Source organism: Neltuma alba, unplaced genomic scaffold (assembly GCF_004799145.2).
Source record: "Neltuma alba isolate B1F8T4 unplaced genomic scaffold, ASM479914v2 tig00005882_pilon, whole genome shotgun sequence".
NCBI classification, from domain to species: domain Eukaryota; kingdom Viridiplantae; phylum Streptophyta; class Magnoliopsida; order Fabales; family Fabaceae; genus Neltuma; species Neltuma alba.
Window position 1 is genome coordinate 21,784 of NW_021634268.1, and position 25,880 is coordinate 47,663.

General features: G+C 33.2%; 3 protein-coding genes and 1 pseudogene across 5 annotated transcripts; 2 read left to right on the plus strand and 2 right to left on the minus strand.

The window, feature by feature from the left end:
• The first annotated feature begins 1,742 nt into the window (after positions 1–1,742).
• On the plus strand, positions 1,743–6,521 carry LOC114748981 (probable magnesium transporter NIPA6). 3 transcript variants are annotated; one of them, XM_028937445.1, is made up of 9 exons: positions 1,743–2,121; positions 2,220–2,276; positions 2,683–2,773; positions 2,896–3,056; positions 3,136–3,263; positions 3,660–3,797; positions 5,390–5,434; positions 5,576–5,696; positions 5,808–6,521. In XM_028937445.1, exons 1-9 carry the CDS (start codon positions 1,992–1,994, stop codon positions 5,939–5,941), a joined length of 1,005 nt encoding a protein of 334 aa, XP_028793278.1. In that variant the 5' UTR covers positions 1,743–1,991; the 3' UTR covers positions 5,942–6,521. The 3 variants fall into 3 exon arrangements, with proteins under 3 accessions (XP_028793278.1, XP_028793277.1, XP_028793279.1); XM_028937444.1 differs by having other exon boundaries at positions 1,746–2,121; positions 5,390–5,482; XM_028937446.1 differs by having other exon boundaries at positions 2,103–2,121; positions 2,652–2,773; positions 5,390–5,482.
• A 1,506-nt stretch (positions 6,522–8,027) lies between these two features.
• On the plus strand, positions 8,028–11,389 carry LOC114748982 (mitochondrial fission 1 protein A-like). Its single transcript, XM_028937447.1, has 5 exons — positions 8,028–8,217; positions 9,380–9,509; positions 9,764–9,885; positions 10,556–10,619; positions 11,069–11,389. The coding sequence occupies exons 1-5, from the start codon at positions 8,116–8,118 to the stop codon at positions 11,152–11,154; spliced, it is 504 nt and encodes a 167-aa protein (XP_028793280.1). The 5' UTR covers positions 8,028–8,115; the 3' UTR covers positions 11,155–11,389.
• Positions 11,390–14,564: 3,175 nt separating this feature from the next.
• Positions 14,565–17,255, minus strand: LOC114748984 (subtilisin-like protease SBT4.3). Its single transcript, XM_028937448.1, is given in 3 exon segments — positions 14,565–15,671; positions 15,674–16,131; positions 16,580–17,255. Coding segments are annotated over 3 exon segments (2,241 nt in total).
• A 6,436-nt stretch (positions 17,256–23,691) lies between these two features.
• LOC114748985 (subtilisin-like protease SBT4.3) lies at positions 23,692–25,256 on the minus strand (annotated as a pseudogene).
• Positions 25,257–25,880: the final 624 nt, after the last annotated feature.

A 25,880-nucleotide genomic window follows, 5' to 3' on the forward strand; every position in this document is an offset into this window, starting at 1 on the left:
TTTATTGCTTGTTATAATTGGAACCCTATAAAACCCCCCCAGGGGGCTTGCTTCAGTTTATGAATACAGAGTCCATATCACCTGAATTTGAAAGTGAAGTGTATGGCTTATGTTTTTTTATAAGAAAATCTCCTAAATTTGAATTAAATTATTTAAATTTTATTGTTTTAATTTTAAATTCACTTCTTCATCTATTTTGAACTTGACATGTATAAAATTGCTTGTATTTTTTTCTCCACTAAAATGATACTCCTCCGGTCCTTATTATAAGACCCAATTTGACTTTTTATTTAGTTCTAATTATAAGACCCAATCCATTTTGTCTCTTATATTTATGCATTTTTTTCCAAGATAATCCTTTTAATAATGATAGTTTTAGCCAATATACTTAATTAGCAATGATATTTTAGGAATGACAACACTTATTTATTATAAATAACCAACTTAACTTACTTCCTTAATCTCCTCAAATAAGTCAATTGGGTTTTATAATTAGGACCGGAGGAGTAATAAAAAATATTTTAAGCAAATTTCTCCCAATTAATAAATATGGGTTGTTTGTAGTTGTAATAGCTGATTCACGACTTGGATTTATTTATACAACATCATTTTCAGAACAATTAAGTGATTACGATGGCATTAAAAAAAAAAAAAACTCGAGTAATAGTTGATTCCCGACTTGGACGATTCCCTACCGACGTTGGGCCTGATGGGACCGATGAGGCCCACTAACGGTGATAATTCACGTAAGGCAAGTCCACATCAAACCACTCACGCCAGACACGTGACAAATGTTTCATTCTGAGTGATCCTAGATGCTTCCACTCTGTTTTTCCCTTGGCATGTTCCGATCCAACCACGCTCCAGTCTTACACGTGTGAATGAACGTCCTTTTTTTTCTTTTTTCTTTTTTTAAAATGCAGATGCCACAGTAATACTTGCTGGTCGTAGGCTGTTACTTTTTTTTTTTTTTAAAAATAAAAATTAAATTTGATTTTGTAATTATAAATTATAAAATATTTTAATACACTGATGACTTGTTATGCCTTGAATTTTGTTTTTTCCAGTTGTTTAAGAATAGAAAATAATCCGTGACAAGTTCCACTACCCAATTTTCTTCTTTAATCTCCTAGTTTTTTTTTTTGGCAGTAGTTAGTTGAGATGGTCGACTTATGAGGTCATAAACGTATATTCGTTAATTTTTTTTCCATGTATATTTGTTTTTTCAATCTATTTTGTTTTTTATATTTACTGTTATTTTTAAAATAGTCTTTGCAATAATTAATAATAGTAGTTCTAGTTAATATACTTGATTAGTAAAGATATTTTAGAAAAGACAACACTTATTTATTATAAATATCTAACTTAATTAATTTTTATAATTTATTTAAATTAGTCAACTAGTTTTTATATTAATAACCGGAGATAATATATTGTAGAAATGAACACTGATAAACCATGAAAAATATAACAGTTCAATATTCAAAAATTTCATCTTTGGCCAAAAAAAAAGGAATCTTCTCTTTTGGTGAAAAGGGGTAAAATGTTTGGTTATATAGTTTTGTGCAATTCACATTTCTCGCGCATTGAAGGTAAACAGATCATCAGGTCAAAAAAAAAAAAAGGGGGGGTGGTAAACAGATCACGTTGCATTGTTTGCGGGCTACGCAGACTTTCAGATGTTTGACCCGAAGTTATGTTCATTCTCGATGGCAATATAATTTGGTTGGTGAGAAAAAATTATAGAAGCAAGTGGAGCCCATACGGGTTTGATCACACAGGCATTTGGTGTATCACAGCTTCAGCATATTCACCGTATCTTTTTTACAACTTTTCACTGCTAAGGAAAGAAGACTGACCGGAATCGCTAATCGAGCGAAGATGATCTGAAAAGCTCAAGTTCTTTTTGGAGCTAATCGTCAATCGATGAGGAGGAAGAGAAGAAGAAGAAGAAAATACCAAATCCAGAAACAAATTGACGGCTTCACGACATGGGGATGTCAAAGGAGAATCTGAAAGGTGTCATTTTAGCGCTGGCGTCAAGTGGGTTCATTGGGGCAAGCTTTATCATTAAGAAGAAAGGTCTCAGAAGAGCAGCTGCAGCTACTGGTGTCAGAGCAGGTGAATATGCATTTTTTCCCGTTATTTTTTCCCTTTCTTTTTAACTGGGTGATAAGTGCTTATTTTGGTTATCCGTGGTTTCATTTCTTATCTTATAGGTGTTGGAGGGTATTATTATCTGTTGGAGCCTCTCTGGTGGTTAGGAATGGTCACAAGTAAGCACCTAATGATGTTTCTGAATTTCTATTCTTTTCTAACCTAGTTATTTGAGCTGAACTTTCTTCTTGTTTCTTTATTGGTTTTAATTTGACCCAATAATTATGTGATGTTAATTAGATTTTCTTGATTTTGATGCTTGTTAAAGTTGAACCAATTTCAATTTACGTTGTTTACTAGAGCCTGGATTTAGTACTCCCTCTCATTTTCCAATGCTTGTCCAGGTCATTGCATTGCTTATTCTCTTTGGTTATGCTTGGAAATGAGTAACCAAGCTATTTTTCTAGTATTTCATCTTTACTGCTGTTAATGACTTACTATAATAGGTAATTATCATGGCCATGGGCTTTTAATCTTTTGTTGACTTCTAGCAGAATCTATGTTATTGTATGGTTTGTGATTTAGTGATTGTTGGAGAGGTTGCAAACTTTGTTGCGTACGCATTTGCCCCAGCAGTTCTAGTTACACCGCTTGGTGCACTGAGTATCATTGTGAGGTAGCTGCCTTACTTTTTTTAACCCTTAATTAAGATTTGAAAGTGTTTTGTATTACATTGTAAATTAACATTGTTACTTCTCCATTGACGTGTGAATATGAAATATGAATGCTATCCTCTAGTGCGGTTTTGGCTCACTTCATTTTGAAAGAGAGGCTGCACCCACTTGGAATGTTGGGCTGTGTAATGTGCATCGCTGGTTCTGTCGTCATTGTCCTTCACGCACCTGAGGAGCGTACTATCACATCTGTTCAGGAAATATGGAATTTGGCTACCCAACCAGGTTATAATGCAGTGCCGTTTATATTCAAAGCTGATTATTTTATAGTTCTTGATTAACATTGGTATTTCTTTCATTGCAGCATTTCTGGTATATGTGTGCTCTGTAGCAGTATTGGTCTTCATTTTGGTTTTCCATTTTGCACCACGGTGTGGCCATACCAATGTGCTAATTTTTACTGGCATTTGTTCGTTGATGGGTTCTCTCTCTGTAAGTAACTGAAAATATCTCCTCAGTTTTCTGGCTTGATCTCATTTTCAAGGTGATCTGATTATCTTGGCACCTGTGTTCTGATAAAGCATTACATAAAAAGATTCCTAACCTGTATGCAAATTAATTTTTGTTACTACAAGGGCTCAAATTTGTCACGTCTCTTTACTCCTTGACTCTCTCATCTCTCCATTTTTGTGGGAAAAGTGGGATGTATATGTGAAGAATCTTTCTCTGGTCCAATGACTGCTGAATATTCGTTAGAGTTCTCTGTCTGGAGTTTTTTATACATCTCAATGTGCACTCAATCTGGAAGGATGAGTTGCATGTTCGAATCTTTCTTTACCACCCCTGGTTTCTGTGACTGATCCATATGAAATTGTTACAAATTTTCAGGTGATGAGCGTTAAAGCCCTTGGAACTTCATTGAAGTTGACATTTGAAGGGGTGAATCAATTAATCTACCCTGAAACATGGTTCTTTATGCTAGTTGTGGTTACATGCGTCATTACTCAAATGAATTACCTCAATAAGGTTAGTTACTCTCTGTGCCTTGAAATAAGTCCAGTCGCCTTAGCCTCCTTTTGGAACTTCTCTGAACCAATGAAACTGCTCTTTTGCCTTGTATATAATATATACCTATTTTCTTAACTGTTAATGACCTTTTTGTGGTAGTCCTGACATTAGAGGAATCCTTAAGATGGAATCTCTTACTGTTGTAATTGTAAAGAACCAAAAAAGAGGTAATATCAATATTGCACTTTTGGAAACTTCCCATAACAATGAACAAATATGTGTAAATTATAATTTCCACTCTTATAGAGATAAAGGAAGCAGGATCTGCAAAAGGAGACAAATTTGACGATGCATGATTTTCCTGATCTTTCCTTACAAAGTGCTTTGTTTTTAGAGCGTGATAAATATTGAATCAGTTCTCTTGCATGAGTGCACATGAAGTATCTAGTTCAGTCTGAAAGCTTTTGATAGTCTTGATAATTGATATAATTCACATCATTGATATTGTGGTGAGGGGTTGTCTGGATAACTGATAGGAATGGGTGTATTTACAGTAGTGAAAGCTTACCATTAAGTGGTTCAAATTTAATGTTTTTTTTTCCTTTTTTTTTTTTTGGTTTTTGTTTTCGTTTTGTTGTTTGGGAGTACTCCCCAGGGGGAGGGATGGGTGGATTAAATTTGCAAGAATTTGTGGACACCCCTCCTGTACTGAAAATGTGGGCTGAAGAATTATGGTGTGAAGTCTGAGAAAAAGGTCATTATTGCAGCTGATTTTGTTTCCTTCTCTTTTGTACCCAGTCATAATGCCGAGGTTAATTAGGAACGAAAGAAAATAGGGATATTGAGATGCAAAGACGCTGCACTGCGGCACTGCTATGTGAACCATTGGCAGACTTTTCCAGTTAATGGGTGCCAAAGTGAGGTCATGGTAGAACTTAAGTCACAACTCAAGGCACAAGAAGACTGAATATAGAAGGCACACAATATTGACAAGAAGAACGGACTTAAAAGCTTCAATGTCCACTAGATCTGTTATTGGGGGAGGTTATGAAGTTAGTAAACTCCTAGGAGGGGGAGTCTATGATTAGGGAAATATGATTAGTGTAGTGGGTGTGCTGTGGATGTGGTATACTTCTAAGAACATAAATACAGTTCATCATGTATTAAATGGTATCACATCTGGGTCTCTAGCCAACCGGTGTTGCCAGAAATTTGATCCCGAGGGCAGTGCTGGAAACTTGATCACTTGAATGCCCTGGAGATCTTGAGCATAGGATGGAGCTCCATGAGGCAATATAGTGTCACCCGATAGTCATGTGATCGAATCTGGCACTCCTCAGTTGAACCAAGTCCATGATTAATTCTGTTATAAGTTCTAGCATATACATATATGTACGATAGGCAAATTTTTGTTGATAAATATTCTTTCACTGGTAATAATAGCCAACCCAAATATTTATTCTGTGGTTTTTGTTATATCTTGCTGCAAATGATGTTTTTGCATTTGTTTGTTAAATTTGCTTTATTTATACTTGTATAGTTCACTATCTTTGAAGTCTTACATTTGAAGTAATATTCCTCGTTTAACAAGGAATGTTCTAATTTTTCAGGCTCTTGACACCTTCAACACTGCAATTGTGTCTCCTATATATTATGTAATGTTCACTACGCTTACAATCTTAGCCAGTGTAATAATGTTTAAGGTATTACCACCTCGTTATGCTGAGGATGTTGAAGTATACATGATATATAAATCTTAATCATTCGCTCAATATCAAACCACCTTGTGTTCACAGGATTGGGAGGGCCAAAGTGTTGCAGATATTGCATCAGACATATGTGGATTTATTGTTGTTCTTGCTGGCACCATTTTATTGCAGGTGTCCAAGGACTATGAGAGAAGCCCTTCTTTTGGAGGTCTGAAAATCTGATCCTACCACTCAACTCTATTGCCAATATCGTCATGCTACTCTGTTGGACCTTGATTGATATACTGCATTTCACTCTGCATGTGTTGAAAATTTGCAGGTAGCAATTCTGCACTTTTATCACCTTCATTATCTGCCCAACTTTTTTCTGGCAATGGGGAATTATTTAAGCTAGCTGATGAAAATGTGGCCCCTTCTGAGGTTATGAGCTTAAGAAGGCAAGAATCAGATTAGATGAGGATTTTGTCATCTGGTGTAATAGAGTTTTTTTCGTTCATTCAGTCATGGTGGAAGAAGGCAAAGTCTGAACTCTAGAGAATCCGACGGAAAGGCCTATTAGATGGTAATGATATCCCCTGGCAATTCAGGTATTACTGAAATCAAAGTTTGATGGATAAATTCCTGAACACATTCTGTTTATAATCAATGAGCATCTCAGGAATTAAGGGTCATGGATTTCCTAGTTTGGAAGATGGTTCAAGAACTGATATGTTGCAGTCAGTTGCTTATTTGTACAGTGTGTCCATAGTTGCTGGGTTCTGATGAGAAGGTCTGCCTCCCTTGAGAAAAAGGAAAATATTTATTGGATTTGTTTAAAGACTAGCTGGATTATGAGAGGACTTGTTTTGAAGAAGTAAAAAAGTGGTTAGGGCTAGAGTTGCCACGGATTTGTTTGTAAAGTGTTGAGGTGTGCAGGGTCAGGGAATTAAACAGTTTCTGTTCATTTTAATTGTTTTCTCCCCTTGTGAAAAAGAAACATTCTTTCTCGTACAGAAATTTTTATTGGTGAAAATGATCCCATTCCTACAGTCTCTAAAATAAGGTCATTTGTTTAAACCATTAATTGGTTTTACCCCCTTAAATATCCTTTTCTTCGATATTTCATAAACAAACAAATTTTTAAATAACTAAACAGCATCTAATCATGAACATTGTAGATGATAAATTTAAAATTTTAAAAGGTTTAATACAAACTTCTCCTAAATTTGTCTTTATTTTGGTTTTGGTTCTTTCAAGTTTTAAACTATAGGTTTTGGCCCTTCAAGAAGCAAAATTATTCAAGTTTTTATTGGATTATAGGGATAAATGTTATAAATAAAAAGAAACTTGAGGCACTAAAATTTATGATTTGAAATTTAAAGGATTAAAACTAAAATCAAGGCAAACTTGAAGATCAAATATTTTATTAACTCATTTTAAAATTTTAAAATCTTTAATTAATTTAAACTAAATTTCTTAATTCGTAAACCGTATTTCTTAATTGAGGGTGATGCACGTTACAAGGAAACGTAACTGGGTGATCAAGTTTTTAAATATTTTTTTCAACTTGGTCACTAGTTTTTTTTTTTTTTTTGACCTTGAACTTGGTCGTTATTTAATGCGTATGGAATGCACCTTAAGCATGAGACAGTAATTTCAATATATTCTCTCCATGTAAAATTACAAAGTACTTTTAACTGATAAACACCCCAATTAAATGGTTTAATGGCCTTTAAAATTGCATATTCTTTTTATGTTTGCCTTTATTTAATAGGATGTCTCAATTAAAAAAACCGCTATTAATTAAATCCCCAATTAGGAGAATTTTGAAGAATCCATATTCATCACACCGTGGAAGACAAAAAATGCCTTATATTAATGCTTTATAATTTTGAATGAAGGAGTATTTATTAGGATATTTTAGATAAAAATATATCAGTCATTTTATGACTTAATAACTACTTATATATAAAAATTAAAATGTAAGACTTTTAAACATAAGTCTCATATTTAAAACAGTGATACAATAAATAAAAAAACAGTGATACAATAGGAAAAATACATAAAAACTTGGAAAAATAGCAAAAAAAAAACTGTCGAAATAAAAAATTACACATAGGGACCAGTTTACAAAAATTGTTATTAAAATCCATACTATTATTATCAAAACTCATATTAATATTATTATGAGTATTTATTTATAATTTTTCTATTTTGATGGTTTTTTTTGTTATTTTTTCTAAAAACTTTGTCCATAATAATAATAATAATAATTGCACCAATGAGGCTTCCTCGAAAATACCAAGGAGGAGACTTTCTTTCTTTGTTTTTGGGAAAGGCGCCTAACCTGGCAATTTCCTCGTTCCTTCCTCCTCCCCTCAAATTTCGTGTCTTGTAATTCTGATTTCTGAGAATGATCTTCAGAGTGAAAATGGAATAAACACTGTTTCTCCGGGGTAAGAAAATAATTATAAAAATTTAGAAGTTACCCCGCTCACAAGATATTTTAAAATATTAAAAATTTAAGGACTTCAGGACTATGAAATCTTAATTTAGCTTCGATATTTATCTTGGATGCTAAGTCTCGTCCCTCCTTGACCGGTAGTTTCATCCTTCTACTTTCACGAGTTCAGTTCCTTCTTCGTTTTATGGCTAAGCTGGAAGCCAAGCTTGGGATGATGATCGACTCAATCGGTAACTTCTTTTCCGGTAAAGATCAGCTTCCTTGGTGTGATCCTGACATCGTCGCTGTAAGCTCATCCTTCTCTTCACCGCCTCTACCCACCAATTGATTAAATTATTGTTCTTTTTAATTTGAATGGGAATTCGATCAGGCGTTTGGGTTTCTATGCTATTTCTGCTGTGTTACTATCTAGATATTCTCTGTTCGTGTGCTTTGCTTGTTCTGATTTTAAAGTCTTGTTAGTGAAGTTCTCAAGCTATTGGTCGTTTTCTGGAGATGCAGGAATGGGTATTTTCTTAATTTATTAGTTTTTTTTTTTTTTATATTTCCCTCCATCTGATGTAAAGGGTATTTTTCTTTCATTCTTTTTTTTTTTTTATGCTTTTTCCCCCCCTACTGGTATTTAATTGAATAAGGGTGGTACTTGTTGTATTCAAAAGTGTTACTATGAGGAATAAAGGATTGACGTTAATTTTTTGCTATTTTCAGCTCAAAAGATAATTTGAATGGGAAATTTTGGCTTTTCATATAACAGCTAATGAGGTGGGATAAATAGGGATGTCGTCATTTTTTATTTTTTTCTTATGACGTAACCTAGAATGACTGATGAACTTCAAAATAAAGCGCTGAAGATAATTTCACCTTGAGAGAACGTTCTCTATAGCTAATTCCTAATTTATCGAACTTAGATCTTGGATGTCTTTATTTTCTAGCTCATCTTTGTAAGTCGAATTTTCAAATTTGGAGAGGATAAATTTTGTTTCTTTAGAGTTTCCACTAGTGTATATTGGGAGAACATTAAGGTATCTACCTCTTGTGGGAAATCTGGTTTGAGTTTTTACTGTCCCTGTATATGTCATATTTTTAATCTTTCTGGTAGTGCTTATTGTTATTTGTGTTCTCCATTTCTACATCTCCTACTATACTTTTGTTGATTTCCAGATCATAATAAAGGAAACATAATGCTACATGAGTTACTTGTAACAGTCAAATTTTGTTGAATATGCTGTGTCAGCCTGTGCCCGCTGAAGAGAATATCAATTTATCTTACCACCATACTTTTCTTTTGCTTTCCTTTTCTCACATTGAATTTCATTTGAAGCGTGTTATTCTCAAATTTCCTTTTCGACTATACGTTATCCAGCATGTATTTGTTGATGGCACTACGTATTTTTCTACCGGCTTTTTTCTTATCGGTTACCTCGTATGCTTTCTAAATGTATCTGCAGGCATGTGAAAGAGAGGTTGCTGATGCTGGCTCAGATGAATTTATGAAAGAATGTCTCTTGCGTTTATCATGGGCCCTTGTTCACTCGAGACGACCAGAAGATGTACAACGTGGGATAGCAATGCTTGAAGGTAGCTTACTTAAATCTATGACTTAATGTCCACTAGGCATTCACCCAGACAATTCATTCACTTGCTGACGTGCGTGCATGCACATACACCCACTTAAGAGTCATTGCCCTTTAGGTTTTTAACAAGGAAGTCTGCATAATTTGATTTCAAATGAATGAATATTCTTATTGAGCCATTCTGCTTTCATAGATTTATATATACTTGTGTTTATTCTCGCAACATAGGTTAACCATATGATATCATGTATATGGCAGCATCTTTACCTGGTACAACTGACCCACTGCTACAGAGGGAGAGGCTATATCTTTTGGCTGTTGGGTATTACAGAAGTGGTGATTATTCAAGGAGTAGGGATCTTGTGGATAGATGCCTATTGGTATGGCCTTCTGACTCCAGAGTTGCTAATTAATCTAGGAAAATGGCTGTTCTTTAAGCCCCTCTAAAATTTTTGTTTTCTTCTTGGCCGATTTGAACTCCGTTGTCTAGTTTGTAAATCCTTTAGAGATTTTTAATGTGTAAATGTATAACTGCCATCTTTATCTTGAATTATCTTGCTTAAAATACCTGCCTTCATCGATTGTGAAAGAATCTGATTTCTATCAATGCAAAATATTCATTTACCTAGGAATTCTCAACAACTGTTGCTTGTACTGTAATTGGTTGTTTCCATTTTTGATATGTCTGCTGAATTTAACTTTAAATTATCTGCCACAGAAGCTTTGTTTTGAACCCCTACTGTTTGGTTGGCACTAGTTCATTACTATTTTATATCATCTGTGACCAGAATAAATATACGCATTTCTGAATTTGTTCTCTTCTCAAATACTGAAGTTGGATACATAAATCTTGAAAGTTATGAGGGAAAGTCTGGCAGAATTTGTGTGTAATTTTGAGTGGTTTGATGGTATTATGTTATCTTTTACTTCCAAATTTGGCAGAAAAGTCTAGTAAATATTTCCTTCAACTTGAAGATGTTGTCTAGTGCTTTTTACCAGTTCCTTTTACTGAATTTTGACCATTGCTTTGACAACATCTTTGTTTTATAGATTGCTCCTGACTGGAGGCAGGCAGTGACGCTCAAGAAGATAATTGAAGACCGGATCACAAAAGGTTCTCCCACAATTACCAATGTTTCCTTAAACATTTCCTGCGTTTCTTATCAGTTTGGTGATGGTATCGTGATCTAGGGTGTCCTGAAGTTTTGTGGCAGACAATCCCCTTCCTAGGCAATAATATTTGTTATGCTCTACCTCATTCTCTTACATTTATGGTTTGGTGGCTCTAGAGCCATAGGGAAAAATTCTTACATAGATATATTGTGCAAGCTGGTTGTGCAAGGAGCCAACTATAATTCACTAATGTTAAGGCTCCTCATTCAGGGACTTTTCTTAGACACTTGTTATTCTGATCCTCTTTAGTTTTGGCTTCTTGCATCAAGACAACTCTGCCCTGCAAGAAGTACATGAAAATTTCTGGGAGTAAAAGTGAGGGTTTCTTGTTATTGATTTGATTTCAGCACTGATTTTGTCATTTTTTGCCTTTTCCCTCATATATTGTAGATGGTGTCATTGGCCTTGGCATCGCTGCAACTGCTGCAGGACTGGTAGCAGGTGGGATCGCAGCAGCAGTATCAAGAAAGAAGTGACAGTGTCCTTTTCATTCACTCAATGTTCAAGAAATGTAATATCAACCACCGCTTTCTGCTTCATACTCAATAAGAGGCGGAACAGCTGATATGTATGCTCTCGATGTGAGATTGATCCTTCTGTTGAGATATGTGTTTGGTGTATGTGTATAGATGTTTTCTTTTACATTTGGCAACGTATACTTTTAGTCCCTAATATTTGCTTTCAATTGTCATTTTACTCCCTTTCTTTTAATTCTGTCAATCTGGTCGGTGGTATTTGATTCATTCATATGCTTTCTTGCTATCTAATGAACGGGAGCAAATCACTGAATACCTGCATCCTTGTGTGGGTGTTGCAACGATTCACGGCCATGTCGGGAAATTTACTTTGGCAATGAACTAGAAGATCCCCTGTTAATAAATTTATGTTCCTGGTTCAGATGGGGAGGACTGTTATGAGTCCCATGTTGAGAGCCTCACAAGTGTATTGTACTTGATAAGTTTAAAGGACTTTTCTTCCTAATAGACTAGTTTTTTGGAGATTAGACTGTCTTTTTGTGTTTGTATTCATGACATTGGTGTTTTTGTTAAAATTCCCATGTTTATGTAGAGAGCTACCCATGGATGGTTCTGAACAGCAAGAGGTCAAGTGAAGTGCATCTAGGTGTGGTGTGATTGATAAGTTTAAGAGATTTTCTTTTCTTATAGGTTAGTCTTTAGGATTGGGTTTTCTCTCGGTGTTTGTGTTCATAACAATGGCCTGCATTTATAGTTGGAGGTGTTCAATACCCCTGAAATTTTGGATGCTTAAATCCCATCACAACAATTGCAGCTTAAGAGGGTGTTTGGATAAAACCAAATAATAGTTTAAAGAATAGCTTCTGATAAAAAAGTTATTTTTGAGAATAGATTTTGAAAAAATGAGAGTGTTTGGATAGTTGTTATTATTAGAAACACTTTTTATATGTATAAATTACTAAAAAGAATACAAGTTAATATGATAATTACATAAAAAATAGATTTTATTAGGGGTGTACATGGGGAGGGCTGGCCAGGACAAGACCTTTGCTCGATGCCCAGCTCGAAGTATGAGTGGGCTCCATTTTGCAGCCTGTTGCCTGGCCCTACTCATAGAAGCCCTAACTATTTTGGATAGGCAAGGCGGGCTTCGCTGCCCAAATAGTGATGACCTGTTGATATCACATGTAAAAAAATTTTTGTCCATGCCTAAAAATACATTTTATAATTTTACATTTTTACATATTGAAATTATCCAGAAATAATTTGAAACAAGTGTTAGCAAATATCCAAATAAATAATATTCATAATCTATTTAGAACAAACAACTCTCAAGATTATAATTAAAGCCTTGAAATTCAAACGGTTTGTATCAATCTCTAGAAAGTTGAAAAAAGAATAAAACATCTAAAAAAATTGAAAAGGGGTTGAAGTACATTGAGACATTCCATTACGGGTCGGGGATGGCGATGTAATAGAAACTTGATTATCCATTCAAGTGACAAAAATTAAATGTTACCTAAAGGATTGTAAAAGGATATTAAAACTGAAGCAATGGGCTAACATGAATAATATAGACCATATAAAAATAGGGTGAAAATAATTGTAAAAAGAAAAATAAAAAATCTTATAATAATTTAATATAACCACTTTTAATATGCAAACACTTATTATGCCATACAATGCAGTTAGCATTCTATACAACTAAAAGACTTCTTTCTATCATATAACTTGTTTATAAAAAATTAATACAAAATAACTGAATATAAATTAAATAAAAAATAAAACATGTAATTCAAATAATTAAACCCCAATTTTCTTTCCCTGCTCCAACCCCAATCTTGTTTTCTATCTTGTATAAATATTTAAAATTGTTGATTTATACAAATATGTAATGTATAAACTCCATTCTCTAACAAAGAAAGTTGTTAATAGCATAGAGGAAAAGATTGATTTATAAATAGCCAATATTACAACAGCAACACACAACAGGATATACCCAATAAAACTCACGAAAAACAAATTAAAAGAAAAATACTATTGCTTCTTTAGAAGAATTAGATCCTCTAAAATGAAAAAAATAATAGAAATGTGACAATAATAAATTAAATTGCAAAGAGGGGGGAGATAACTTTTTTTTTTGGTAAAGAAATGTAATATATTAATATTATTTCATAAATTATAATATATATAATCCGAGTAGGGCCAAATGGGATACGGGCAACATGTCTTGCTCGATGCCAGCCCTGCCGATAAAATGCCCAGTCTAAAGATGCCCATTCTCTTTTGGGCTCTTTTTTTTTTGGGCTAGGCAGGGCAGGGTAATTTTTCTCGGGCGGCTTCAGCGAGCATTTGGGCTTCATGTACATCACTGGATTTTATAATATATTTTTATTTGAAGTAATAAATTTGTTAATAATATATTTTTTTTGCCAACATAATAAATAATATATAAAAATGTAATTAATAAATGATTAATATATGTATATATATTTATAAAATATAAGATTAAAATGTTTCCTTAGGCTAGCAAAGGCGGAATGAATTTTCAGAGAAAAAAGCTTGTAATTGAATATGAGGGTGTTATTTGTCATATACCGTTGGGTGACTTCTAACAGAGTATAATGATGATGCCAACGACCCAAAATTTCTGTCCAAAAGTGAAAATATTCTGCTTGTTTTGAAAGCTAGGTTTTGGCCCAAACCACAGTGTGATGAAAATACTAAAGGAATGTTTGGATGGAAATTAAACCATTTAAGAAGTGTTTTTACAGTTTACGAAGTAAATATGTAAATGAGTTTGCCTCATTTTGTAAAAAAGTACTTTTGAGAAGCACTTTTGAAGGTTGCCAAATACCCCCCTAAGCAATTATCTAGCCCAAACTATGGTTTGGTTACAAAAAGTACTTTTTAAGAAATTGCCAAACACCCCCTAAATGATGCCCTCTCCAATAGGATAAATGATAAAAAGATTTATTCCCATTCAGCGTCTGCTAAGTTAGTGCTGGAGGCTTTGCAGTAATATTAAAGGCTTAACTTGAACTCCTAGTAAAGGATAATTTAGATTTTCACCAAGTCTCCGTTAAAAAATTACAGGATAGCTAGTACTCTACATTGAACTCCCTGACAAAACCCTTTGCCTCTCTTTATATTTGCGTTTGTTTTTGCATTTTGTGCCAAATACTCAAATAAGACCATTGAAGATAACTATATCAAGTTCAAGATGGGATCTAGGAGGTCTTACATTTATTGATAATCATATTCAAGTTTAGTACATATGATCCATGTTACGCTGCTGAAGATTTTTGTAACATCACACAGTTCACAGACACAAATAAAACGCCTTACAGATTTTCAACTTTGCCAGTTTTTATTGGGACAAAGATTCAAGTCCTGCTAACTTGAGTTGTTCAACTAGAAAAGAGCTCCTTAAACGACATCAGAACAATTGGACTTCTCACCTTGTGGGTCCCATCTGACCATGTCAATGATGAGGTGCATGCCGTTTGATTTTTGAAGCCCCTTTTGCTAGTAATACTAACAACGAAAGACCTCTTCTCGTTCAACGATTTGAAGGAAAGAACCTTAGGGTTTACTGTAATATTCAACCTCAAATATGCTGGTATAATGCTTGCTTTGTAGGTTGAATTGGCAAATCCAACATTTGTCACTGTCCTCTTGAACTGAACCTTGAATGGCGTAAAAGGCTTAACATTAACTCCCATTAGCGGATAATTCAGATTTTTGACCAAGTCTCTATGAGAAGATCTGGGACAACTGCTATTGTCTCCAGACATCTGCTTAACCATAGAGCTGTCATAGCCAAAATTGCACAACATTTCTACATAATCTTTCTGAGATATGTCATAAACCAACCCAGGATCACTGGCTTGTATTGGATCCACGTGCCCCGATCCATATTCAAACTCACCAATTGCATCATCAGAATAAGCTTTCTTCATAGGTCTTGCTGTTGTTAAAATGGCTGATTTGATAGCCGCTGGTGACCAATCTGGATGAAGGGTCTTCAAATATGCAGCTATTCCAGAAACATGCGGGCAAGCCATGGAAGTCCCTGACAAAAAATTGTATTTGACAGATCTGTTTTCATCTGCAAATTCTGAAACAGGTGCAACAGGTGAATATGCAGCCAAAATATCAACTCCAGGAGCACTTATATCCGGCTTTAAGATCTCTGCTACATAGAAATTTGGCCCACGTGCAGAGAAATCAATTGTTCTTGGAGCCATTTTATCTACACAAATCTCACTCCTCTTTATCTCAGCTTTTGGATCGTGGGTTGAATTTATGTAGGACACGACAATGTCGAAAGAGTCTTTGGAAATGTCTAATGAAGGTAGTGACACAACTTCTGAGACATCTTCAATTCGGAAAAGTGAAGCTGTGATGACGCCAACTATACCTTGAGACTTAGCATTAGAGTTAAACGTAAACAGAGGACGATCACGACACAGCACAATCTTCCCTTTTACCAGGTTTGTGTCAAAACAAGAACAAAATCTTTGAAAATCTTTTGCACAACTTTTGAATCACCATTTACCTTAGCTATAGGAAACATCGTACCATTTGAACCAAAAGCATTTATGGAATTCCCAATCAGTGTGTGTCCATTCCCAAGAACAAGTTTGTCGATGATTTTACGATCTGTAGTGCTTGCTGCTACAGCTAGGATCCATGGTGCCACACTTGAAACTGAGCCAAATGAAGGACCATAGTTGCCGGCAGCTTGGACGGTGAGGATCCCTTTCTCCATAGCGTGGAAAGATCCTATGGCTATTGGATCATCGGTTAAATCCCTAGGACCTGCGCTTGATAGTGACACTGAAATGATGTGAACGCCATCTGAAATGGCGTCATCAAAAGAAGACAAGATATCTTCGTCTGGACAATTTCCTAGTTTATCACAAGCTGCATAGGTAGCTATCCTCGCAGAAGGAACTCCTCCTCTTGCTGTACCTGTCGGATTTTTCCAAGATCACACATATAAATACATATATATGAGTGTGTGTGAGAGGAATCACTCTAGCTGTATGAAGTTTGAAGTAATTTGCGGTTTTATAATCTGAATTAGTTAATACTTATACATGCACGCTTAATATTTGAGATCGGCACGTGACCATATGACTACTAGTTTGCCTCAGTGGTTCGTAGTTCACTTTCAATATACTATTTCCGACCCTAATTATAAGATCAAGTCTATAAATGATATTTTATAATTAGGAATCGAGGAAGTATTTGGTGTTAAGAATTATTTTGACTCAAAGTTATTGTATGCAAGTTTTTTAAAATAAAAATTATTCACAAAAATCTTTTTTTTTTTTTTTTAAGGGAGCTCACTTTCTTTTGACATATGAAAATATGAAACACATTCAGGCCAAAACAAAAGAAAATATGAAACACATACCATTTGCTATCCCATAAAAGCTGACTCCATGAACTATGTTCCCAGCTGCTATAGCGGCAGTGTGGGTTCCATGGCCTTCTTCATCTCTGGCAGAATCACTAGTTACAGGATAGTACCGAGCTCCAACGATCTTCTTGTTGCAGGTGAAGTTCTTGCCGCCAGCACAAGTCCCTCTCCATTTCTCAGGAACACCGCCGAGACCTTCGTCGCTGAAACTCTCCGACTCCGGCCATATTCCGGTGTCTATGAGTCCGACCACAACATCACTCTCAGCTGAAGAGTTTCGCTTTATAGCCTTCTCGACGAATCCCATGAAGTCCCATGATCTTGTCGTCTGAATTCTGAGAGTTTTGCTTTCAAACACAGAGACCACCTCGTCCATGTCAGCTATCTTGTCTCTTTGATCACTGGTGAGTTTTGCAGCAAAGCCATTGAAGCTCTTACTGTAACTTCGAACCAAGCAAGAACTTGCATTGACGACAGCTCCATCAATAACTTGTTGAAGAATTGTGAGGTGGTGTGAGGTTGGAGAATAAGAAGATGATTGCTTAGGAAGTGATCCCAAGTAGACGATGTAAGTCTTCGTATCATCACATGTTACTGAGGAAATAAGTGTGAGGAATGAAAGAAGAATGAAGAACAGAGAAATGAAAGCTTTGCAATACTGCTTGTTCATTGTGAATTTGTGCGTGTTTTGAACAAGAGACCCTGGCACTGGTATATATGGTGCAAGTCGTGAGCAAAATTTTATTTTGAAGTAAAAAAGAGATACATAAAATTTTAGTTAAGGTGAGGATTTCAAGTATGGATATCTATATTCTATATTTCAATGAGACTAGCTATCTCTATATATCCGAAAATATAAGAGCTAGTTGATGGTTCTAAATATAAGACTCTAATTCATTTTGTATATCAAATTTATATAATGTGATCTAAAAAATATCCTTATTAATTGTAAAATGTTTTCACATGAGTGTACATAGTTTTAATTCTAATATATATAATTGAATAATGGTAATTTAAAAAAGTGAACACACATTTGTTATGAATAACTAACTTAACTAATTTTTTAAATATTTTTAAGGGAAAATTAGGGAGAAGGACCTAAAAAAATTAGTATTTATCAAGAAGGATCTTAAAAATTATAATTAATTTGAAAGACCAAAAATTAAAATAAAATTTTACAATTACCAAATTATCCCTTATCAAATCCCTATATTATCTCCAATACCCTCCTATCTCAATTTGACGGTTAATTATCAATTGAACTTGATCTCTCTCTATATCTCTTTTTGATGCACCCAAAGTTTTTACCAATATCAATTGTCTTCTTAGAAATCTAGAACAAAGAAGACAAATTAAAAGGAATCAACTGGCAGACTATTGATTGGACAGTATTTATATTCTGAACATTATTTTCCCTCCTTCAGTTTATTTACCGAATGTTTTCTAATTTTCTCATGGCCTCTATGTGAAGACTTTTTGGATGAATATAAAAGTATATATTTGTACCTTCATTCAATCCCAACTATACATACATATCAACACAATCACATTATCTATACAAAGCTTTTTAGATGAATATAAATATAATTCTTTGTGTTAACCAAAATATGAAAATCAAGTAAATAGTACATCTTAGTAACCTAATCTTCACTAATAATTTTTCCAACCACATCAGAATGAGGAGCAAAATCGCAGTTGTGCAAGCTGGAAATTTTTCCAGCCATATTGGAATGAAAGGCTGATAGATGCAGGTATAAATGACTGAAAAATAGGATTCTATTTTTTGTTAATTGCTGTATTTAGTTTTAAATTTTAATGGGGGCAATTTAGTAATTATAAATTTATATTTCAATTGATAACTGATAGTCAAATATTGAGATGGGTCTTGGAGATAATGTAGGGATTTGACTAGGGATAATTTCATAATTGTAAATTCATATTTTAATTTTTGGTCCTTCAAATTAATTACAATTTTTAAGATCCCTCTCCATAAATACTAATTTTTTTAGGTCCTTCTCCTTAATTTTTCTTATTTTTAAATTAGTTATCTAACTCTTATATTAAGAACTGGAAATAGTATTTTGCAAGGTTTATTCATATTTATGTTCAATGAAGTTAAAGTTCTCAGTTATTTTTGTTTTCTTTGTTCCATATGAAGAATAGAAAGTCACTTGCTAAGCATTAATAGAAATTAATTTATTTTAATCTTTTAATTTTTAATTAATTTAAAGGACCAAACTTTTTTTTTGGGTTTAAATAAAGAACCAAAACGAGAGCGGAAGACCACATGGGCTTGTTTGAATATATTGTCATCGGTAAAATAAATTTTATTCTATTTGAGTTTTAAAAAATTAAAGTTGGGATAAAAATTAATTAGCACAATATGATTTATTTCTATATAAGTTTTTATAAGAATATTAGTATTTTTCATTTAGAAGTAATTTATAAATGCTTTTTTAGTATCATTTATACAAATATTTATAATCATGTTTTGAGATAAAACTGTTTTCATATATACTTATTTTTTATATTCTATAAATCATAATTAAAAATAATATATAAGCTATTTCAAAAAAGGACCTTGGCGGGGTTGAGACGACTCTGATGTCATTACCATATTTGAATTCCCACGGGCGTTTACGAAGCAACATGCAGAGATGAATGTACGACAGAGGACAGCATGAGCAGTGTTGGCGGTTTTACAGGAGAGATCCATTAATCCTCTCAAATCAATGCCTCCATTAATGGGATTCGTTATATCATTATTGCAAACAAATTATATACAAATTTTAGTCCAAACATGTCACAGCAGATAATATAACACTTCCTCTGCTCGTTATATTCCATATGTAAAAATTATTTAACTAATTTAAATATATTAAAAAGATTAGTTATATTAATTATTATTTGAAACAAACATAATTTAATCTTCTTAAAGTACTATTTTTTAATCATGATTATCTTTGGATGAAATTTGTTTTAACATGTGTAATCAACAAAAATACTTTGAAGAATAAATTATAAATTTGGGAGACAAATTAGTTTTTATATTAAAAACTAAATGGTATTAATTGTAGAAACTTTATGTAAGTTTGGGTTCTCTTAAGACATTTTCTCCAATTGTTTAATGCCTACATATTCTGTAAATTTTTTTAATTAAAAGATAATTTTATTCAAACTAAGTAAAACGATTACACATAAAAAGCTGGCCCATCATATGTGGTTAATTTTAAGGGTGTTTAATTTGTCCCGTCCCCATGCGGGACAAGACAAAATTTTTTTTGGAACGGGACAGTAACTGGGAGATTTTTTTAAAAAATTATTTATTAATAATTATTATTAGATTATTTAATTTACTTAATAATAATAATAATAATTTTATAGTGATTTTTAACTCTTAAGTTGTAGTATTATCTCAACAAAATCTCATTCCTCAATAAAATAATTCATAAAGCCATTATATAGTGTTTCTTTTATGATATTTTTTTTTACAATATTGTTTTTACACCTTTTTTGTACTCCTCCGGTCCTAATTATAAGACCCAATTGACTTATTTGAGGAGATTAAGGAAGTAAGTTAAGTTGGTTATTTATAATAAATAAGTGTTGTCATTCCTAAAATATCCTTGCTAATTAAGTATATTGGCTAAAAACTATCATTATTAGAAGGATTATCTTGGAAAAAAATGCATAACTATAAGAGATAAAATGGATTGGGTCTTATAATTAGGACCAAATAAAAAGTCAAATTGGGTCTTATAATAAGGACCGGAGGAGTATTATATAATTGAGTTTTTAACATAATATTTTTTATAATGTTTTTATCTTTAGAAGACCAATGAAAAATAAACATTATAACATAAAAAAATCATATAAAACATTATAGTATTTTTCTAAAAAAAAAAAAAAGAGGAAACAAGACGTCTCCATTTCGTTCCGGTCTCAATGGGACCTGGACAGAACCAGGAGCCTAGTCCCGTTCGGTCTTGTAAACACTCCTAGTTAATTTTAAGTAGAGCCTAAATAAACTAGAGGAGAAGACTCGCCTATAACTAAAACAAGAAAACGACAAATTTGGTGCTCTGCAATAGTTGAAAACCCTATATATAATAATTTCTTAAGATATATCTGTTACCTTAAATGTCAAGGAGGTCGATTCTTTGTAATGTATAATACTAGCTCATGTCTTTAACATAAAAGTTATTTCGCTAGTTTAGGTCGATTAAAAAAATTAGTTAAATTAGGTATTTATAATAAATATGTATTATTTTTCCTAAAATATCATTGTTAGTCAAATATATTAGTTAGAAATATCATTACTACAAGGATTATTTTAAAAAAAATGGATAAATATGAGAGACAGTGAATTGAGGTCTTACATTTAGGACCAATATAAAAATCTAATAAACTCTTATATTAATCACCGGAGATAGTATTCAAGAAAAAATAGCAATGTGGCGTATATTTTTATCATATTGAAATTTATAAGTTTTTTCTTAAATTTTTATGGTTTTTTAATACATTATTTACATATAAAAGAAAAATATTTAGTAATATTCACCTAAATTTTGTCTATATGCAAATATACTAATGAACCATTCACTTTTCTACGCGCTGTAAATACACGCATGGAGATACATATTGTACGTTCATTCTATGTATCGGAACGACTGAAACAATAAATGAATGGTTAATTATGTTGCTCTTCGTGACATGTTTCAACTAAATTGGAAGAACATTTTTTTTGGTGAATAAATTAGAAGAACATTTATTATCTCTTATTTGTTAACAAATAATTTAGCCATTAAATTCAGAAAATGAATCTATAAAATGACCAACACCACTCATGCATGAATATTTATAGCCTTGATTCATGAACAAATTAGAAATATATATTTAGGTCGCTGTGCAGATCTGAAATAGTCAATAATACTAATTATTAAATATTGAATATTTATTTTTTGAGTGAAACATTGAATATTTATTATAAAACATATTTAAAAGATATTCAATTTAACACTGAAATGGATAACCAAAAAAATTAACACTCAAATGTGTACTGTGCCGCGCCTGTGTGTATGTGTATGATTGCATGTGTGAAAACAGTCTGCAGATGAGTGAAATTATGGTAAAGTTTGCTAATTGTTTACGAAAATTCTTCTCAATTATCATGCTACCTTTGCTTTTTAATATAAGAACTGGTTTGACTTTCAATTTAATCATAAATATACGATTTTAATTTACTTTATCTCTAACACTTATCCATTTTTCCTCTTAAAATAGTTTTTGTAATAATTGAACATGTTAAAAATTTTATCAAATGGTTGGTTTGGCTAATACATATGATTAGCAAGAGTATCTTTAGAAAGATAACACATATTTTGTTACAAATAACTAACATAACTAATTTTCTTAATTTATTCAAATTAGTCATCTAGTTTTTATATTAAGAATCAAAGGTACGTAGTGTTAATTTCGAGTAGTGATTCATAATAAAATATACTCATCCGATCCTTAATATAAGACCCATTTAATTAATTTGATTAGATTAAGAAAGTTAGGTAAGTTAGTTAATTAGAAGAAATGTGACACATTTTTCCTAAAATACCATAACTATCTTTCTTAATATCTCTTCTTCCTCTTCTACTTGATTATGGTTGGGGGAGTATCCATAGGGGTAATTTAGAAAAAATGATAAATATGAAAAATGGGTTTTATATTTAGGATCAAAACGAACTTAACAATTGGGTCCTATATTAAGGACCGGAGGAGTAACTATTTTTAAGCACATATAAATTTTAATTAGTTTCCGTTTTGAAGCTTCCCCCTTTCAAGGCGTCGAGCACTCTTTTTAAGGTACATTACAATCTTTTTAAGCACGCTAAATACTTCATTTGGTTTCTTATTTTTTCCCTTTACAAGAATGTGGTATTTTAATTATTTTGGCTGCTTGAAAAGAAAACTTGTTCAAGTCCTAAATATAAGAATTATTAGAGAGTTTTGCTTTAATCTTAAATATAAATCAAAATATCAATTAATTTTATCTCCCAAATCTTTAATTTGCTCATCAAACTATCCCTATTATTGTGCCTATTAGGAGGGTTTCTATAATGCTATAGCTTCCAATTAATTAAAGAGATATTTTAAAAAACCAACATACATTTTTTATGAATAATAAACTCAATAAATTTTCTTAATCTTTATAAATTAGTTTATCCATCTTTTATATTTAGGACAAGATAAATATAATTGAAAAAAAAAAAACAAAATTTTAGACTCTGCGTACTCTTCACATAGAAGTTGCCACGAACCTTAGAAACTCATGCACATCTGAATATTAAGCTGCCAAAGTTTACTATTGTAGAGTATAATACAGACGCGCATACATATACGTACGCATTGCTACTCTAGTTGCTTTGAATTTATTAATTATAACAACAAAATACTGAACGCCATCACAATGATTGGACTTCTCGCATTGTGGGTTCCATCTGACCAAACAAGGATGAGGAGATTGCTGTATGACTTCTCCAAAATTCAGCAACTTGCAATCCAAATTTGATATTTTTTAAAAATATAAAAGAATTCACAACTCAAAATATAATTATTTTGGTGTGAATGGATAATTTAAATTCTGTAATTTATAACAAAAATTTGATGATTTGCAATGCAATTTTGGCTATTTACATGAAATATAAAGGTATTCACAACCCCAAAATACAACTGTTGAGGTACAAATGAACAAATCAAATTTGACAATTTACAAGAAACATAAAGGAATTCACAACTCCAAAATAAAGCAAGTGTATTTTTGTCTTTTCACCCGTACGTAAAATTTTAGTCCTTACGGGTGTAACGAGATTTCAAATATTTTGATTTTGAAGGTCAACTGGTATTGTTCAGGTTTATTGAAATTCTTCCTTGCAAGTTTCAAATTGTAGGACAAATTACGTATACAATAACCATACAGAGAAACTCACATCTGAATATTAAGCTGCCAAAGTTTATTATATATTGTAGTATAATACAAACACACATAGATACGTCTTTTCAACTCTGGTTGCTTTTATAATTTATTATAACAATAACAGACTCAAGAAAGATTCTTATAAAAGATCCTCAAAACCCATCACAATGATTGGACTTCTTACATTATGGGTTCCATCTGACCAAATCAACGACGAGGCTATTGCAGTTTGATTTGAGATTCCTTCTCCAGCAACACTAACAACAAAAGACATCTTCTCATTCAATGATTTGAACGAAAGAACTTTGGGTTCCACTGTAATATTCACCTTACCATGAGAATCTGATAAAACAACGCTTGCTTTGTAGGTTGAATTGGCAAATCCAACGTTTGTCACTGTCCTCTCAAATTCAACCTTAAATGCAGTCAAAGGCTTAATATTAACGCCAAGTATGGGATAATTCAGATTCTTGACTAACTCTCTTTGAGGAGATCTGGGACAGGTACTATTATTGTTTCCAGAAATCATCTTAATCTGTGAACTGTTATAACCAAAATTGCACAACATTTCCACATAATCTTCCTTGGATATGTCATAAACCAACCCAGGATCACTGGCTTGAACTGGATTCACATGCCCAGATCCATATTCAAACTCACCGACAGCATCCTCAGAATAAGATTTCTTCATGGGTTTTGCAGTTGTTAAAATGGCAGATTTGATAGCTGCAGGCGACCAATTTGGGTGAACAGTCTTCAAATATGCAGATATACCAGAAACATGAGGGCAAGCCATGGAAGTTCCTGTCAAAAAATTGTAATTCACAGATCTTTTGTCTTCTACAAAACTTGAAACCGATCCAACTGGTGAATATGCAGCCAAAATATCAACTCCAGGAGCACTTATATCTGGTTTTAATATCTCCGGTACCAAGTAATTTGGCCCACGTGAAGATATTTTAAATGTTCTTGGAGCATTCTCATCTTTAACAATCTCACTCCTCTTTATCTCAGCTTTGGATCTTTAGTTGAATTGATATAAGAATCAATAATAGGTAAAGAATCTGTAGGAATGTACAATGAAGGAAGCATAACCACTGCTGAGAAATCTTCAATTGTTAAATTTGATGCTACAATGACCCCAGCCACCCCTTGAGACTTTGCAAATGTACTTTCAACTAGTTGATTGCATATAACAATCTTTCCTTTAACCAAATTGTGTCGAAACAAAAACAATCTCTTCCAACTTCTTTGGGACAATCCTCTGAATCACCATACATCTTAGCTATAGGAAACTCTGTCCCATTTGAGTAAAAACATTTATGGAATTCCCAACAAGTGTGGTCCCATTATTATCGCCAAGAACAAGTTTGTCGATGATTCTACGGTCTGTGCTACTTGCAGCTACAGTTAGAATCCAGGGTGCTAGGCTTACAACTGTGGAGGAGGCTGGACCGGCATTGCCGGCGGCCTGGACGGTGAGGATTCCTTTCTCCATAGCATGAAAAGATCCGATGGCTATTGAATCTTGAAGAAAGTCTTCTATGAATAAGCCTCCTAGTGAAGCTGAAATGATGGTTACACCATCGGAAATTGCATCATCAAAAGCAGCCAATATATCTTTGTCTTCGCAGTTTCCATTTTCGTTATCACATGCTGCATATGTAGCAATTCTCGCAAATGGAACCCCTCCTCTTGCTGTACCTGTTCACGCAGTTCACATAAAAGCTAAATTAGTTTGAATCATCAAAGAGATATCACTCTTACTAGCCTAATTCTTCAATATAATACATTTTCATTCAAGAGGGGGTAAGCCTTGAAACAACTGAAAGATTATTGTTGTTATGTGACCTAGAGGTTTGCAGGTTCAAATTTGTAAACTGTTTCTCTATAATTTGTGCATACATCTGTTCACAAGCCTTAAAGCAACGATACGGTTATCATCATGTGACCTGAAGGTTACAAGTTTAAATTTTGGAAACTCTCTCTGTTTGCAGGGTGAGTGATGAGCAACGGTAAGGTTGTTATCATGTGACTTGGGAGTTACAAGTTCAAATTCTAAAAACTGCAATTTGTTTGTGAGATAAGGCTGCTTATATTTGTTTGTGGGGGTGTAAGAGAGCAACGGTAAGGTTATTATCATGTAACTTGAAGGTACACGTTCAACGAATCCTAGGAGCTGCCTAGAAACTGTCTTCCTATTTGTGGGATGAGTCTGTATTTGTCCTTCTCTAATCTTGATGGGAGCCTTGGGAACTTGTTCAGGGAATGTGGAACAAAACAGGGAAAACATGTCCAAGGAGTATGTGATGAGCATAAGCCCAAGGG

Coding starts and splice junctions, on each gene's coding strand:
- LOC114748981 (XM_028937444.1), top strand. CDS start 1,992: ATGGGGATGTCAAAGGAGAATCTGAAAGGTGTCATTTTAGCGCTGGCG. Junction 2,277..2,682: donor GTGGTTAGGAATGGTCACAA/GTAAGCACCTAA, acceptor TTTGTGATTTAG/TGATTGTTGGAGAGGTTGCA. Junction 5,697..5,807: donor GAGAAGCCCTTCTTTTGGAG/GTCTGAAAATCT, acceptor GAAAATTTGCAG/GTAGCAATTCTGCACTTTTA.
- LOC114748982 (XM_028937447.1), top strand. CDS start 8,116: ATGGCTAAGCTGGAAGCCAAGCTTGGGATGATGATCGACTCAATCGGT. Junction 8,218..9,379: donor GTGATCCTGACATCGTCGCT/GTAAGCTCATCC, acceptor ATGTATCTGCAG/GCATGTGAAAGAGAGGTTGC. Junction 9,886..10,555: donor TTGTGGATAGATGCCTATTG/GTATGGCCTTCT, acceptor TTTGTTTTATAG/ATTGCTCCTGACTGGAGGCA.